The sequence below is a fragment of the Lagopus leucura genome, unplaced genomic scaffold, assembly GCF_019238085.1.
Source record: "Lagopus leucura isolate 7727_CA_CO unplaced genomic scaffold, USGS_WTPT01 222-2_obj-0_obj, whole genome shotgun sequence".
NCBI lineage: Eukaryota > Metazoa > Chordata > Aves > Galliformes > Phasianidae > Lagopus > Lagopus leucura.
The window spans coordinates 31,839-50,334 of record NW_024963373.1 but is presented as its reverse complement, the minus strand read 5'-3'; the positions used below and the strand labels follow the sequence as shown (position 1 = coordinate 50,334).

General features: G+C 40.8%; 1 protein-coding gene across 1 annotated transcript; it reads right to left on the bottom strand.

Annotated features, from left to right (window-relative positions):
* Positions 1-5,762: 5,762 nt before the first annotated feature.
* On the bottom strand, positions 5,763-17,208 carry LOC122191103 (butyrophilin subfamily 3 member A1-like). Its single transcript, XM_042891301.1, has 12 exons — positions 17,147-17,208; positions 15,491-15,553; positions 14,454-14,726; positions 13,245-13,343; positions 12,544-12,570; positions 11,128-11,154; positions 10,601-10,627; positions 10,121-10,147; positions 9,640-9,666; positions 8,293-8,313; positions 6,817-6,843; positions 5,763-6,283 (listed from the first exon to the last, which is right to left on the bottom strand). The coding sequence occupies exons 2-12, from the start codon at positions 15,549-15,551 to the stop codon at positions 5,763-5,765; spliced, it is 1,137 nt and encodes a 378-aa protein (XP_042747235.1). The 5' UTR covers positions 15,552-15,553; positions 17,147-17,208.
* Positions 17,209-18,496: the final 1,288 nt, after the last annotated feature.

Here is an 18,496-nt window from a genome sequence, read left to right as displayed (position 1 = left end):
CTCTCCAGGCTGCACTTCTCCAATGACGTTCTGACCACCAGCCACCTGCAATCTCATTGTTTTTGTGTTTGCTTGTTTGTTTGTTTTGTGGTCTGTTACCATATCTATTGACTCTACTAACTCCAATGATAAACATCTCATTTGTATAGTGATATTCCACCAGACTGGATTTACATTTGAACTGCCCTTGCGGATGAATTGCTGTTTCTCCCATTTCAGCATCAACGGGTCTTAAGAATTCATCTCATATATAGTTTCAAGATTTTCCATCTCTCAGAACTAATTCCTTCATATGAAGAGCAAGACCATCCAGTTCATAGACTCATAGAATGTGCTGGGCTGAAAAGCACCGCAGTGATCATTGAGTTTAACCCCCCTGCTATGTGCAGGTTGCCAACCACCAGACCAGGCTGCCCTGAGCCACATCCAGCCTGGCTTTGAATGCCTCCAGGGATGGGGTATCCACAACCTCCTAGAGCAGCCTCTTCCAGATCACCACTGCTCTCTGTGTGAAGAACTTCCTCCTAATATCTATCCTGAAACCTCCCCTGTGTTAGTTTAAAACTATTCCCCCTTGTCTTATCACTATCCACACTCGTAAGCAGCCATTCCCCCTCCTGTTTATTCACTCCCTTCAGGTACTGGAAGGCCACAATGAAGTCTCCTTGGAGCCTTCTCTTCTTCAAGATAAACAAGCTCAGTTCCCTCAACCTTTCCTCATAGGAGAGCTGCTCCAGCCCTCTGATCATCTTAGTGGCCCTTCTCTGGACCTGCTCCAAGAGCTCCATGTCCTTCCTGTACTGGGGGCCCCAGGCCTGGACGCAGCACTGCAGAAGGGGCCTCACAAGAACCGAGTAGAGAAGGATGATCACCTCCCTCTCCCTGCTGGCCACCCCTTTTTTAATGCAATCCAGAATGCATTTGGCCTTCTGGGCTGTGAGTGCACACTGCTGGCTCATGTCCAGCTTCTTATCCACCAGGACCCCCAAGTCCTTCTCCGCAGCGCTGCTCTCCGGAAGATCTTCCACCAGTTTGTATAAATACCTGGGATTGTCCCAACCCAAGTGCAGCACTCTGGATGGCTTCCCTTCCTTCCAATGTATTGACTGCACTGCTCAGCTTGGTGTCCTCTGCAAACTTGCTGAGGGCACACTTGATGCCATCGTCTGTCATTGATGAAGATGTGAAGATCACCGGTCCCAAGATCGACCCCTGTGGTTGTGACCGGCCTCCACCCTGACACAGAACCATTGATCACAACATTTTGGCTGTGTCCAGCCAGCCAATTCCTAATCCATCAAACAGTCCATCCTTCAAATCCACACCTCTCCAATTTATACAGAAGGATGTGGTGAGAGACCATGTCAAAGGTCTTACAAAGTCCAGGTAGATGACATCCACCACCCTCCCCCTGTCCACCAAAGTCGTCACTCCATCATAGACAGCTACAGGTTGGTCAGGCATGATCTGCCCTTGGTGAAGCCATGCTGGCTGTCTCAAATCACCTCTTTATCTCATATGTGCCTTAACATAGCTTCTAGGAGGATCTGCTCTATAATCTTCCCAGGCACAGAGGTAAAGCTCACCGGCCTGTAGTTCCCTGGGTCTTCCTCTCTCCTTTTCTTAAAAATGGGAGTAATGTTTCCCTTTTTCCAGTCACCCAGGACTTCATCAGACAGCCATGATTTTTCAAATACAATGGAGAGCGGCTTGGCAACCACATCAGGCATCTCTTTCAGAACCCTAGCATGGATGTCATCTGGCCCCATGGACTTAAACATGTTCAATTTCATGAGGAGGACTCAGACTTGTTCCACCATTACAGTGGGACAGAAACCACTCATGACACCCTCACCCAGAGGCTCATGGTCCTCGCAGACACAGGAAGCCTAACCACCTGTGAAGACAGAAGCAAAGCACTCATTGAGTACCTCAGCTTTTTCTATGTCTGAGGAAGCCAACTCCCCGTTACCTTTCATCAGAGGGGGAACACTCTCCTTGGCCTGTCTCTTCCTGCCTATGGACCTGTAGAACCCCTCTTTGTTATCTTTCACATCCCTCACCAGGTTCAGCTCCATCTGCTACACAACTCTGCTTCCACTTTCTGTGCATTTCCCTCTTTTCTCTCAGTTTAAGCTACAGGTCCTTGCACAGCCACGATGGATGCCTGCCTCCCCTGCTCGACTTCTTCTGCTGGGGGATGGAGAGCCATTGGGCTCTCAAAGGGTGTCCTTAAAGAGCTGCCCATGCCCTTAAGGACAGTTTCCTAGGGGATCCCACTCAGCAGTTCTTAGGCAGCCAGAAGTTTGCTCTCCTAAAGCACAGGGTCCTAGCTCTGCTTTTTGCCAGGCCCACATTTCTCAAGATCACAAACTCTACCAAGGCATGGTCGCTACAGCCCAGGCTGCCTCCAGCCTTAACCTCCCTAATGCTCTCCTTTGCATTAGTGAGCACCAGGTCCAGTGAGGCTTCACCTCGAGTTGATCCATCTACTACATGGACCAGGAAGTTATCCTCAACAGACTCCAGGAATCTCCTGGATTGTCTGCCACCTGCCACGCCGCTATCCCAGCAGATATCTGGGTGGTTGAAATCCCCCATCAGGACAAGAGCCCGCGAGCACGACACCTCCTGCAGCTGAAGCAAGAAGGCCTCATCAACAGGCCTCCTGATCAGGTGGTCTGTAGCAGACCCAAACCACTACATGCCCTTTGCTGGACTGATCCTTGATTTTTATCCACAAGCTCTTAATCTATTCGTGGCTGTTCCTCAGACACAGCTCTTTGCAATCTATCCACTTCCTAAGGGCAACTCCGCCACCCCTCCTACCCTGTCTATCCCTTCTGAAAAGCCTGTTGTCCTCAATCAGTATTCCAATCGTGGGATTCATCCCACCATGTTTCCGTGATAGCAATTAGGTCATACTTTCCCAATTGCACCACAGTTTCTATCTCCTCCTGCTTATTACCCATGCTGTGCTCATTGGTAATAGAGGCACTTCAGCTTAGCTATTGGCCTCGTTGCCTTCTCAGAGGAGCCCTCCCTAGTACCTCCAGAACAAGTCTGGGGTTTTCCCTTACTGTCTCCCAAGGTGACAGCGTTCCCACATGCTTCTCTGTCACCTAGTACACCCCTTTCTCCCATCAAATCTAGTTTAAAGCCCTGCTAACCAACCCAGCCACCTTGTTCCCAAGAATATTTGTGCCCCTTCTAGTCAGTCGGCTCTCATCTGCCATCAAGCATTTCCCCTTTCTCAAGGCTGCATCCCAAGCCATTGTACCCAGAGCCCTGAGTACGGCACCATTCTCAAAGCCATTCGTTCAGCATGTCTGTTTTGTGCAGATCCCAGTCACTTACTGAGAGGACAGAGGTGAACACAATTTGCACTCCTGATCTTTTCAGAAGTCTTTCCAGAACCCTGAAGTCCCTTTTGATCATCCAAGAACTTCTTTTGCCCACCTCTTCATTTACAGTGTGGAAAACCAGTAACAGATAATAATCAGAGGGCTTAATGAGAAGAGTGATGTTCCTGGTGACACCTCTCACCCAGGCAACACACCTCCATCTGGGACGGATCCGAGTGGCGTATCAGTCCCTCTGTTCCCCTCACAAGGGAGTCCCCTGTGACAACATTTCTTTTTTTCCCGACATGTTGTAGCAAAACAGGGAGCAGACTGACTAGCCTTGGGCAACCTCTCCTGCACGGATGGACTTTCACCAACATCCACATCCCCCAGTACCTCCAGCTCCAGAGCCTCATACCTGTTATATAAGGACACCTGGGAAGGTGAGACAGGCTGAGGGGCAGTCAGCTTGCTGCCCTAAACAGGGACTTGTTTCCATCCCTCATCTTTGAGGTCGCCTCTTCCCACCTGACTGATGATCCCCCACTGCTTGAGGAGCATCTCCCCCACACCCTTCCTGTAGGGATGGCAGAGTGCAGCTCCACCAACTGATCCCCTTCCCACAATCCCAGATGCTGCTCAGCCTTTCTACTTCCTCCTTTAGCTCTACCACCAGGCTGAGCAGATCATCCAGCTGCTCACACCACACACAGTTGGTATCCCGGATGCCCTCCTGTTGCAGTAACAGGGCCAGGCATTCTCTGCAGACTGAGACCTGAACTGTGGCATGGATATTCATGCTTCCTGTCTAAGTCTCCACATTCCTTTTAGCAGCAGCTCACTGCTGTGTGGTGACCATGCCTGCACCTTGGTGTGTCCAGAGGGCAACGGCCTGTTAAGTGACTTGTTAAGTGCTAAGTGCTAGCCCTCCTCCTATATGGTAGCTCCTCCAAAGCTGCTAACCTCAGCGATCAAGTTCATGGTGTTTTCTGTCCATGGGAAAAAGTTTTAGATTCAGATTTTATCTTGGAGATTTTTTGAGAAAGTTTACTGTGGGAATAGTTGATTGAATTCATCATTTTCCATCAGTCTGTGGACATTGGAACTAAGGTAGCTGCTCCTAAAGAAATGTCTTCAATTTACTGTGTTGTCCCACAGTGTCAGAGGCAGGTGTTGGTGGGACAGCAGTAGAGGTTGAGCATTCCTGTCAATATTCCATTCAATTCTGTTTCCGTGCGACAGATGGCAGCAGAGTCAGTTCTGACAAAATGACATTTGACATGGAAGTGCTCATGAAGTGACGGTGTGTAATTCCTCCATGCAGAAAAAATTGCATTCTCTGACATTCATCAACACTTGATGAATGTTTATGGAGACCAAATGGTGAATGTGAGCACAGGAAAGCAGTAGATGCATTTCAACAACTCCTCCATAGCAGCTGTGAAGTAGTGATCACCTCCGCTGGTGCAGGTTTTATTAACACAGCATGAAGGCTCTTGATCATTGCTGGCAAAAATGCAAAGCTAATAATGCTGACTATATTGAAAAATAGTGTTTTGTAGCTGAGAATTTGCTCTATCAAAGAGTGTTATTGTTATATTATTTTTTTAGCTGTTGTAGTTTCCGCAGAAATAAATAGGAGGCATTACTTTCACAGTGACTTACATAGATGATCTTTAAGATCCTTTCCAACCCAAGCCGTTCTGTGTTCAGCCATTTTCAGGAAAACAGCTCACACCACACTCATCAGTTGTTCCCATCCCTTCCATGCCTTTCATTTCTCAGTTGGACAATTTTTCAAGGCACTGATCACTGTGAGTAGTTTAGCCATGTTGTACCTGGGCACGTACCACATCACTAACTCAGTGTCCTGATTTTCTTCCAGTTATTCAATCAAATTTTATTTAGGGGGGTTTTAAACTGAGCAAAAGTATTAGGACTTAGATAGTTTTTTGTTTTGGTTCGGTTTTTTTTGATGCTGGCTTAACCAGTTTGAATTGAAGGTGCAAATTAGGTCATTTAATTCTAGCTGCGTATACGTGAGTTCAAAATGCATTATGCTTCCACATTCAGTCAGTTGAATATAACTGTTGTTTACAAATGACTATATCTGAGTTTGTTAGATGAAAATGAATATACAGTAAATAGTACAAATACTGAAATAAATATGTAGTGCTTAGGTTTTTTGTGTTTATTTCTTCTTATTCCAGACAGAATAAAATACAATTGCAATGTCTGATATGTTTCAGTTTTTACAAAATGAGCTCTTACAGCAAGATGACTCCCTCTGAAGTACTTCAGGGACTATTTCTTCCTTAACCATAGTTTTTAAAGATGAAAATACATTCTTTTCTTCTTCTACATTTTTGCATCCTCTATTATTCACCACACTGTTCATTTATTAATCTCTTTCTCACTCTATGGAAGAGAGTCGTAGGTCTGTGGTTTTACAGGTCGTACCCCCAGCCACTTGCCACTCGAGTCTGGACTGAAGAATGGATATTTTTTCCCAGTAAACTCAAAGTAGACAGACCCAAGAGGGCTCATTTCTTCAACATTGTAGAACGAAAGCTCAGAATTTTCCACATCCAGGAGAACACCCACCACACTGCACTGTTTACAATCACTTACATCCTCCCCACCAGTTAGTATGTATTTTCCCTGAGAATACTGTAGACTGAATAAATTATTATCTGGGAATGAATTCCCTGTGCTGTTCAGTATCATATTCCTAATTTTCTCACTCACCACTCCCAGCTCCCATTGTGATTGATTCCCCACCTCCACTTCCCAGTAATGTTTTTCGCCTGGAAAACCTTCAGTAGCTACCACCATCGCTTTGAGGGCTGTCTCTGTCTTGTTTGAGGACTTTACCCTCCTGTTGTCATTACTAATGCAGAGGTTGGGGTGTCTGCATTTCTGATCCAAAGTGATATTAACTTGAAAAAGAAAAAAATCAAGCAAGAAGTAATTACTTCTGATTTTCAGGAAAATAAACAAAATTGTCAAAGGCATAGAATACAGAAGACAAATAGTAAAATAATCAAATAAATAAGTAAATTTATACACCAGAAATGTATCCGTATTTTCCTGGGACAAAAACTCAACAGGAAAACAACCTACAGTGGGACATGCCTTTTCTCTGGTTTCATTGTGGCTTAATTAAACCATCAGCACTCATATTGACTCGTCAGTTTGCTTTTTGAGTTGAACATGAAGCTGAATCTCTTGAAGCCACATAACATTTAAAAAGGTCTTAAATGGAACGAACAGAAATGATCCATTTCAACTCATGATTTTGAGAACAGTGTAAATGGGAGATGCCTACAAAAGACTGTGTGCCTGTTTCAACAAACAGGATTAATATTTTCCCAAAATTATTACATCCTGTGAATTTTTTGTGGCAAGAATGGTAGATATTTGTATGTGCATGGAAGAACATGAAGTTAATGGCAGATGAGTATTGGCTTACCTGCGTTGCTACGAGCTTTCCTGAACTCTGCAAGAAAAAAAAAAAAAAAAAAAAAAAAAAAAAAAAAAAAAAGTTAATTTAAATTACTGTAGTATTAACATACCTGATTTTGGAGCTGTTACAAAGAAGTAAGAATGGCTGAGGTTGGAACCAACCACTGGGTCCATCTGTACAAACCCAGTGCTCAAACAGAGGGGGTTGTCCATACCATAGACTCACAGAATCATAGAATCAGCAAGGTTGGAAAAAACCTCTTAGACCATCCAGCCCAACCATCCACATATCACTAATATTTCTCACTAAACCATGCCCCTCAGTACAACATCTAAATGTTTCTTGAACACCTCCAGGGTTGGTGACTCCCTTTCATCCCTGGGCAGCCCATTCCAGTGCCTGACTGCCCTCTCTTGAATAAGTATTTCCTTGTGTTCAGCCTGAATCTCCCCTAGCACAACCTGAGGCCATTCCCTCTAGTCCTATTGCTAGTCACATGGGAGAAGAAGCTTCACTACTTCACCACAACCGCCCTTTGGGCAGTTGTAGAGAGTGATAAGGTCACCCTTAAGGCTCCCATTCTCCAAACTAAATAATCCCAGTTCCCTCAGCCGCTCCTTATAAGGCTTATATACAGACAGACCACTCTGTCTTCATTGCCCTGCTCTGGACATGCTCCAGGGCCTCAGTGTCTTCCTTGTAGAGAGGGGCCCAAAACTGAACACAATATTCAAGGTACAGCCTCACCAGTGCTGAGTACAGAAGGTTGATCACTTCCCTGTTCCTGCTGGAAAAGCTATTTCTGATACAAACCAGGATGCCACTGGCCTTCTTGGCTACGTGAATACATGGCTGGCTCATGTTCAACCAAGTGTTGATCAGTATCCCCAGATCCATTTCCTCTACACAGCCTTCCAGCCATTCCTGCCCCAGTCCTGTAGTGCTGCCTGGGGTTGTAGTGGCCGGTGTGCAGGACCTAGCACTTAGACTTGTTGACCTTCATCCCTTTCGCCTCAGCCCAGTAATCAGCCTGTCCAGATTCCTCTGGGCCCCTGTAGGGCTTTCCTATCCCCAGGCAGATCGACACATCCAGCCAACTTGGTGTCATCTGCAAACTTACTGAAGGTGCACTCAATGCCCTCATCCATGTCACCAGTAAAGATACTGAGCAGGACAGGCCCCAGTACTGACCCCTGAGGAAGACCACTTGTGATTGGTCACCAGGTGGATTTAACTCCATTCACCACCACTCTCTGTGCCTGGCCCTCCAAACCAGTCCTTCACCCAGCAAAGAATGTATTTTTTCAAGCCATGTAGTGCAGCTTCTCCTGGAGAATACTGTGGGAGACAGATGACTTTTGAACATCTACAAGGAGGGAGACTCCACGACTTTTCTGGATAACCTGTTCCAGTGCTCCATTTTGATTTAAATATTTTGATAATTGAAAATGTGACAAAATTCATTTTCTACTTGCAACTCACTGAGTTCATTCCGGATGTTTTCTGAAAAACAGAGAGAGTTATGTTATAGCTATGTATGGCAAGGTTCTCCTGTAGAATCTCAGCTAATATGAGTATTTCCAATACTACATTATTTGTGACTCGGCCTATGACTCAGGAAAGGATGCTAGTGTAACTTCAGAGTGGAGGCTATCTAAATCCAAGCTAGTCACCTGGGCTGTCTGTAGAGTCATAGAATTGTAGAATTGTTTGTGTTGGAGGGGACCCCTAAAGTTCATCTAGTCTAACTCTTCTGCAGTGAACAAGGGCATCTACACCTAGATTAGGTTGTTCAGAGCCTGGTCCAACCTAACCTTGATTGTCTCCAAGGGCGAGGCATCCACCTCCTCTCTGGGCAACCTGTACAGTGCTTCACCACCCTTACTGTAACAAAATTCTTCCTTATGTCCAATCTAAATATCCTATCTTTTAATTTGAAGCAGTTTCCCCTTGTTCTGTCAAACAGGCGGGACTCAGTACTCCAGGTGAGGTCTCATAGCACAGAGCAGAGGGGCAGGATCACCCTCCCTCACCCTGCTGGTCATGCTGTTTTCGATGCTGCCCAGGAAACAGTTGGCTTTCTGGGCTGCAAGAGCACACTGCTGGCTCCCATCCAGCTGCCATCCACCACTACTCCCAGGTCTTTTTTGACAGGGCTGTGCTCCATCCTTACCTCCCCAGCTTGTATTGATTGTGGAAGTTGCCTCAACCCAGATGCAAGACCTTGCACTTGGCTTGGCCCATTGTGAGGAGGAAGAGATGGGTACATCAGAAAATTTACTTTCTGCTGTTTCAACCACCTCACTCTCGAATGTTTTCATCTGTCAGTGTGGAAGCCAAGAATACTGCCTTAGCCTTAGTGTCCCACTTGTAAGGATTTACAGGGGCTGTGGATATGCTTCACACCACCAAACAGAAATTTTATATAGCCAAGAGTCAAACTGCATATAAATGTATGTTTGTGTGTCTCTATAAATATTATTCCTTTTTAAATATGTTAGTTAGTTAGTAGAAAGAGACTTTTTTTCTCAGTTACAGAAAAAAAACATTGAAAAAATTGAACCTTTGATGGGCTCCGTAAATGATACTCCCTTACTATGGAAATAGATGTACCAGGGACCAAGATTGTGTCTTTTTTTTAGGGAACAACTAAGCCTCAAAGCATGAAAGAGAGAGGGAAGTGCTCAAAGCATGAAGAGAGAGGGAGGAAGATGGACCTCTAGTCTTTTAAAGATCTCAAAATGTTTCACTAGTCAATTCTAAAACAGCATTTCTGATCAAACAAAACTTTAATAATTAAGGACTTTTTGAAGTAAACATTATCCTTACCAATTCTTTTCTTTGCATCCTCATTTTCTACAAAGAAACAAAATTAAAAGCCCATGAAAAGTTAGGAAGACTTTTAGGAAGATAGGTGAATCATGCTGCACTCATAGAATTATAGGATATTAGATTTATAGAACACTTTATGTATGGGACTAATCTGTCTGTATGTGTAGAACATCTAAATAGATATAGTTATATACAGGTAACTATATTTAGTAAGATAGATAGATGCTTTTTATATAGATACATAGGTATGTATATATACCTATGGATAAAAAGAGGGATGGTGTTTATACATACGTGTGTAACACAAAATTCAAATTATTTTTTTGTTGGATTAGGGAAGTTAACCTTTGCAAGTTATGAATTCTTAGAGCGTTTTCCAATTCTGTTGTTCAAAATGCATGAAACATCACTATTTTATTAGAATAATGAGATAAAAGTATAAAAAAGTAGAAAAGTGGAAAAAAAAATATTGATTTACCCTTCTGAAATCTTGTCTTTTGCTCTTCTGAAGAGTAAAGAAACAAAGCATAAGTAACAGTGAAATTCATTTCTCAAGAAGAAAATTGACAAGATCTGACTGAGAATTTCAGCAGTGAAGAGTGTTTTCATTTTGGGAAATGAGGCCTATTATTAAGCTCAGAATAAAATGTAAGACACACGAGCAGGTCATCAAAGCTGATAAGGTAAATTGTCTGCTGGAGACAACTATCCCTGTTATTTACTGTAGAAGGAGCCTAAATGATTAGCTTAGATATATAAAATCCATTGGCTAAAACCAGGTGGTATTAATATTAACTGCTATTACTATCTTCAAATAATTGAAAATCTGGAAAAGGAAGACATTTTCACTGTGGACCCACTCTCATGATCCTTTTTTTCTTTTTTTAAATGAAAAAAAGGATTCTTCTAACAATCTTCAAAACCAACATAACAAAGAGAAGTCAAAATATGCTCTTACCCAATTTCTGTTTGAGTTTATCTATGTCTGAAAAAGATTTTAATTAAATATTAGAAAACTACTTCTTTTCCCTCTCTGATATAATTTGCATGCCCAGCAAACTTGCTGTACAGCATCAACACAGTTTGCTGGCTTTGTATTTATACAATGTAGTCCTAGTTGGTAACAAAGCTCCTAGATTTTTCATAAAGAGTTCAGAAAACTATATATTTTCTTTTACTTTTCCAGGACCTGGAACTGAAATCTTCTTTTCCTTATAAATTGGAACTAATCATGAACAATGATCCCAAATTAAGAATGTATTAAATTATATTAATTCACTGATAGAGCAATTTGCAAGCTCAAATACTGACCAAAGATACTTCTCAAGCCAGATGCTCTTAGGAATTTATCTTTACATGGATAAAGGGAACTTGATGCAAAAACAGTACAGCTACAAATATCTCCTGAGCTCAACCTTCAGCTATTCCTAAAGAATTATATATTTATAGAGAGAAATCACTAGGAAAAAACACTGTCAGACTTACCTTGTTGAATTTGCTCTCGTGCTTTTTCTGTGAACAGAAATCAGTACGCTTAGATCCTAAAAAAAATCCTCCAAACACTCAGCATTCAGTTTTAAAGACTACACAGGAGTGATTAAACCGCAACGACTTCTATGGATATTTGTACGAGTGTATTTGCATTACATTTATATACATATGTACGTAAGCTATTAGTTGGTTTTACTAGGGAGTAGACTTTTAAATTATTTTTTTCATAGTCTCAGTTTAAACAATTGCAGTACAGTCACTGACAGAAACAATTTTTTTTTCCCAAGTTAAACTTGCCTCATGCAGCGTTTGAAACAAAAGCAATAGATATAAAGCACAACCAATTTGACATCAAGCCTTGTTTTCTCTGCTCATGAACTCCAAAGGTCCTTTCAGTCTCTATGATTCTTTGAAAAGCAATGAAAAACTTTCCAGCAATGATACAAATTTCAATAAACTTTCTGAGGGCTAACTCCCAATTTTACATATCCAAAACATTCATGCTTGTATGCAAATTTCTGTATAGTTTCTGGATAGCAGTTCAGTTCCTCAAGTATAGCAGAGAAAACAATTCTTTTATTTAGACTTATCATTAGACTTATCATTAGCAGACACTGAATTTATTCTGTGTCTCTTCTGTAAGTCTGAATGTTAAAACTACTCAGAAATTGATGAAAGTATTCATCCCAACCATCAGGTTCTTAAAACAAACATTAAAAAAAAATGACCCAAAACAACAGAAAACAGAAAGAAAAACAATAAAACAAGTTGCTCAGCATTATGAATGTTTGGATTGTTTAGAATTAATGACCACCTTTAGGCCAAGAACCTTAATCTAGCTTTACTGTTCCTGTAGTCATTACATAGTAAAGATTTCCCCCACTACAACTCAGAAGGATAAGTTTGGTTCCTGCTCTGAACTGCAATCAGATATCCATCACTGCTGCTGAGAAAGATGCAAATGTCTGAACTAAGTCATATAATTTTCTCTTTTCTTTTGACTGACTTTTCTATTGCAAACACTTTATAAGTGTCCAATTTTCACATGCAATGCATTTCTTCGCTGAAGATATTCTACTGCTTTAAAGAGCCTGGACATGACAGCTAGGGAAATGGTCAAAAAATCATTTTTCTGGGAGTGGAAAACTTCTAGATACATGGTTGGTTACAGTAAGAAAGCCTGCCAAGGTTATGCATGCAGGGTGATCAGCAACAAAAAGAAATTAACTGCTTCTTTCCACATTGACAGACAGTACATAGATTGGCCAAACCTAAATTCCAGTCTTTAGAAAGCTTTCATTAAACAGCTTTAGAAATACAACTAATTAACTCAGTTGTTTATACCACTGGCTAACTATGTTTATACTGCTGTCTCTATTGATGACGAAAAGTGGTATCAGTATTACTTACCTGCACGAGTGATTTCCTTGTTGTTATCTGAAAGAGAAGAAAGGGGTGGAGAGGGAGAAAGAAAATGTTATCCAACCTTCTTCCCTGTTTACTTGTAGGGTTTCACATGAAACCTTGGATATTCTATAGTGGTCATGTGTATTGTTTGGTAAAGAAAAGTTATTTCCAAAATATCTTGGTTTATATATACTTTCCATTAAAATTACGAGAAATCACTCACAATACAATGAATAAAATTAGTGATGCTAAAAGAAAAGCATCAGCTAGTGTACTTCATTGGCAACTGATCTGTGTTGCTAAACTGTCTTAGGAACTGTTATATAAAGCAATAAAATAGCTTGCAAACAAATGGAACCAGTGGATATCGTTGGGTATGGTGACATATTTCAAGTATTTGAAAGAATTTTACTATTTCAGTAATGAGATTAATTTGAAGTAATTATTTCACTACAGTAATGCATTGATTTATCTTCTAAGGCATGATTTTATAGATTTATACTCTAAGATGTCGGAGTAGTTTACAGTTGCTTAAGAAAGGAAATAGAATGTAAGAAATGTAGAATTGTAGAAATACTTTGAAGAGTCAAGGCTGAAAAATCACAGGTGTGATTTTCCATTACCCTGCACACTCCCCAGATAATTATGAATAAGATGGCAATGTTTTCAACCAGACTGCATGTGGCATTGTAAGTGGAACTTACTTCTGATTTTATAAAATGCAGCGAGGACCAGGAATATGCTCAGGAGCAGGATCACAACAAAAGCCGCCAGCCAAGGGGAGGTGGAAGGAAAGAAGGCATCTGCAAATTATTCAGGGGATCAGTTATCATTTTTCTTGCAGAACCAACTGTTGATGTATTCTCTGTTCATTGCTGATGTCTGGCTTCAATAGTTTAATGGCCATTTTCAACGAGGCAAACCATCAGCATAAGCCTGGAAACAACCTTGAGAGTATCACGATCCAGAACAAGATATGATCATGGCTCTACTTGGTGAAATCTCAAAGTTGTATTGTCAGGCTCTTATAAAAGCTTTTAACAAGGCTAAATACATAGCTGAGTTGGTAACTGCTTGTGCTAAAAATGTTGTATGTGTACTACACTGCATATGCATTGTATGTCTGCAGCAATATGTTGTAACCACATTTAATTTTACTGGGAAGGCCAGAATAAAATAATAAATATTAATAAATAATACTGCTGCTGCTAGTAGTAATAGTAATATGATTAATAATAAGGTTAGCCACGTTCCAATCAAAAAATCATCTCTGTCAGCAACAGCTGATTTACCATTACTTTAGATACTGCACTCTGAATCACTTTTGGAGAAGTCTGTTGAACTCCTTTGGATGATAAAAAGCAAACAAACAAACAAACAAACAAAACTTTTTTATGTGTCTGAAGTGAAACAAAATGAATTTGGATCAAAGTTTTGCATTCATAGACACACGTAGGAGCAGTTCACCAGGACTTTCATATCACTGAGATATTTTGTTGTGTCATCAGAGGTTTGTCTAACCCACACCAAGTGTTATAGCAATAGAAAAAGAAGTGGAAGAAAATGAAAGGGAAAGAGAGAGAGGTGTGACAATAGCCTTCCCCATCCCTGAAAATGAGAATAGGCACCATCTGTTAACAGCAGTTGATTTTCCCCATGCAATATCACATCCATGGAAGGATATTTTTGTGTTTTGTTTGTTTGTTCCTGTTTTAGTTTGTCACACAAGGAAGCTAATGGCTGCTCAGAGGAAAGCAAAAAACAAAAAATAACAGCAGCAAAAAACTGAACCAACCAACAAATAAAAAAATTATGGAAGAAAACTGTTTACTCTGTACCACTACAAATATGTGTTCCTGGGGCAATTTGGTCTGCATACATTAGCTCACTACAAGCTGGAAGCTCATACTCACCTGCAATGGCAACTGAAGATTCTGTTGATGTTTTCAGTTGTTTATCTATAATTTTGCAGGACGCAGAGTTTCCAGATCCTGCTTTGAGAATGATGGAGCTGCTGACAGTGGCAGTGCTGGTGTCAGCAGAAAGAGGAGTTCCTGTGATGTTGTCTCCTCTACTGTTTGTCCACAACAGTTGAGCTTCAGAAAACAACCTTTCAGATAAACATTTGAGTCGAATGCCTCCATCCTTATAATCGTCCACAACAAGCAATGGATCATGGCCAACACCTATAGAGGAAATGGATAAGCAGGTAATTTTAAAGGGGAGTGTTCGAGAAGTTTTGCATTTATGAAGTCCTAGCAGCAGTTTGCTCATTGAAGCTGCAGCCCCTATCATACAACTTTAGCAAGTATTGCCACAGCTCTGGTCAGCCAGATTGTAGAGGACAAGTCTGAGAATTAAACAACATGAATGAGCTTGAAATAGAAGTTATTAAAAGCTATCTCTTTTTTAAATGACCAGAATCAAGTACTCATGCAAAACTGCCACAGTAACAGTTAAGATAGGGTTAGTATTAGAGTTATGATTTAGGGTTTAGAATTACTGTTTAGGGTGGAGTTCAACTTAGGGTTTAGGGTTAGAGTTAGGTTCAACTATCCAGGTTAGTTGAGTATATTCATCTCATCAAATTTTAGCTGTTCAAAATATATGCATTTCACTGAGGCAATCATTTTGTAGAGAAAATGCACTCCCTACAGAGTGATTAATTCCTTTGGAAGAGTACTATAGGATAAATTAATTATGTTATGCCTGTCTCCTATCAACTACACAAAGTCAGATACAACTGAGCACTCAGATGCTCAGTTTTAATACCCACAGTTGAGCACACTAAATCCCAGAACATGCATCTGTGTTGCCTGAAATTCAAATAAATCATCTAAAACTGGACCTTCTGGAGAGGAAAGGAGTTATGGGTGTCATCCTATGTATTCATAGTCTCATAAAAGAATTCGGCACAGAGGGAAATTAATCCATTACAGAGCAAAATTACCTGCAGTGGGCTGGAGTCTAGATGCCAACACCAAGATGAAGATGGCTGCTGTCAGCTCCATACCTGTATGACAGGGAAAAGTCAATGTCTAAAGGAAAAATAAAGGATGTGGGGGCCTACACAGCTGAGAGATTTGGGATGGCCCTTTGGATCTGATGGCAAAGACGATACTGATTTAAAGCAGAACATAAAATCTGTCGTATTTAGAAATATAAAGCTATGGTATGAACACTGAAGTCTCCTAAATCTTTATTTCTTGAACCAGGAATATATATTGTTTCAAGACAATGAAATTACAAACACAGCAACTTTTCTTGTTTTGGGAATCCAACTGTAGTCATGGAATTCCATAAATATCCCTAACAAAGGATAATCTAAACATATATTAAATAAAGACATGCTGCTATTGGCATTTTCTTCAACTTCTCTTTGGATCCATTTTGGATAAAATGGAACCTCTCCTTAGTTCTAGCCCATCCAAACTCCCCTGAGGATTTTTTAGAGATTCCCCTGGTCATAATAACTAAGACCAACACTTTTTCAGCATGCCATAAGATCACTTTTATAGCAGAAGAATTCCATATAACCAGAGGTAACTCTTTTTCTTCACTAACTATAAAGGGAGACAGAAAAGCCAAACAAGCTTAGAAGCCTAACATTTAGCTATCTCATGATATATGGCATGAGTCCTACTTTTTGAAGAGAAATATAAGTCCATCAATAAAGCCATCAAGAATGTGAAAGTTTGACACATTTTTGACTGCTTTTATTAAATTAGTCTTTTCATTCCTTTGGATGTTCACACACTGTTTAAAGGTCTTTCTCTGTTGTCAAGGTAACTAGAGATATTTTTTTTCACTCTTCTTTTTTTTGTATCATATCTATTATGTATATTTTTGTATCATATCTATCTCTCATATTTATCACTCTAATAGAAACACAAGAGGTGAGATGCGTGGGAAGAAATAGGAAAAGAAACAGTGCAATACATTGGGGGGGGGGGGGGGGAGAAAAAAAAAAAAAAAAAAATGCATATAGCAAAAAAGCAATGAAAATAAACAACAGGGATTAAAGTGCCTACCAAGTCATCCCTCATGACTATCCTTGCTGTGGCATTGACACTGAAAGGACAATAGAGAAAACTCTGGAGTGCACCAGCTACAAGCAGGGACAAAGAGAAGGATGAACATCAGAAATGAAAGTAATGCCTCACAGCAAAGAAAGATGACAAAATGGAGGAGAGGATTAAGGGATCTGTTCCCATTTCATGCCGTCAGTTGCATCTGAGTCTTACCAAAGGGACTGTACAACCACATCTCACTTGATCAGTGTGGATTTCCCTTTGCTAAACTTGATTTTGAGTCCAGAGCTAACTCAAAAAGAAAGTATGTCTTCAAGACAGATAGTCTAGAAGATATGGTTGAGGTTTTTACTGTGCCTAACAAACAACAGTTCACCATATAAAACCACACACAAAACATTGCTCAGCAGCTCCCAGGTATAATCCCAAGAGATTTTTTTCATGGTAACATCTGAAATATCTGCTAATCAAGTCAATACAATACAACAACTGCAGGAGACAGGAGAATTATTCAGAGCTCTTACCTACACAAGCATCTAAATAAGCTACTAATTGTGTCAAAGAGAAATACAGACCTGCATTTCAATAGTACTGCTTTAGATTTCCACAAATGCAGCTGCACCTTACTGAAATCCACATGCAGGCTCTTAAATCTGTCGGCAGTGCTCAGAGGGATTCTGACACCTTTGGACTTTGGACTGATCAGTTTTCTTGATCATAAAAAGGAAGTTTTTATTTCCAAAGGTTACCTGTCAACCTTTGCAATGCAGCGAAAGGAAGGTGGGAATAAAAATAATAGGTGTGGCAGGGAATTTACACTTTTTGTAGTCAAACAGTCAATACCTCTATGGAAGGTAAAAAGAAGTATAAAGTAGAAACTTCAGATAAAAAAGGTTTCTAAAATGTTGAGGAAAATTAACTCCAAGGAATAGAGTTAACCAATGAATTTCTTATGGATACAACAGGATATTGCTGGCTGTTGGCTTTCCAGGATGCAAGTGCACACTGCTGGCTTATGTCCCTCTGTTTGCCCATCAGAACCCGGAAGTCCTTCTCTGCAGCACTGCTCTCTGTGAGTTTTTCTACCAGTCTTTACTCATGTCTGGGATTTCCCCTATCCAAGTGCAACATAAAATCATAGAATCTTTAGAGTTGGAAGAGATCTTTAAAAGTCATCTAGTCTGACTCCCCTGCAATGAATAGGGACATGCACAGCTAAATCAGGTTGCCCAGGGCGTGGTACAGGCCTTGAAAGTCGCCAGGGATGGAGCATCAACAACATCTCTAGGCAGTTTGTTCCTGTGCCTCACCACTCCCACTGTAAAAACATCCTGCACTTGGTCCTGTTAACCTTATTATTTTATTTTGTGCCCACTTTTCAAGCTTGTTCTGGTCCCTCTGGATGCTGTCCCTTCCTTCTAATGTATCAGCCACCCCATTTAAATTGGTGTCATTGGCGAACTTGTTGAGGGAGCCTTACATCCCACTGTATAGGTCACTGATAAAGACTATGAAGAGCACTGTTCCCAGGGTGAACCCCCACATGAACCTAGAGTTGTTGACCACAACGATTTGGCTGCAACCATCCAATTTATTCCTCATCCACTGAATAGTCCACCCTTCAAATCCATCTCTTTCTTATTTAGAGATAAGAATGCGATGTGACAAAGAAAACACTTATTTCTTTGAGTACCTGAGATGACCCTATCTGATCCTGTTCTATTCTCAAGAGCCTAAGGTAGCCTAGAGATACCTCAGTCAAACCTCAGTAAGAGAGCCTGCTGCTTGAAAAGAAAGCACTGATGGACTTTTGGGTAAATGTGCATTTCTTTAAAGGGAATGTAGGTGGGGTGAATACAAAACAAATTCAATAGCAGAAGTAGTGTGAAAGTGTTTCAAATAGAGGAACACACTAAGATATATTA

Excerpts from the sequence above, each read along its gene's own strand:
- LOC122191103 (XM_042891301.1), bottom strand. The coding sequence starts at position 15,551 with ATGGAGCTGACAGCAGCCATCTTCATCTTGGTGTTGGCATCTAGACTC. Across the intron at positions 14,727-15,490 it reads TAGACTCCAGCCCACTGCAG|GTGTTGGCCATGATCCATTG; the intron begins GTAATTTTGCTC and ends TTTCCTCTATAG. Across the intron at positions 13,344-14,453 it reads ATCTTCAGTTGCCATTGCAG|ATGCCTTCTTTCCTTCCACC; the intron begins GTGAGTATGAGC and ends AATAATTTGCAG.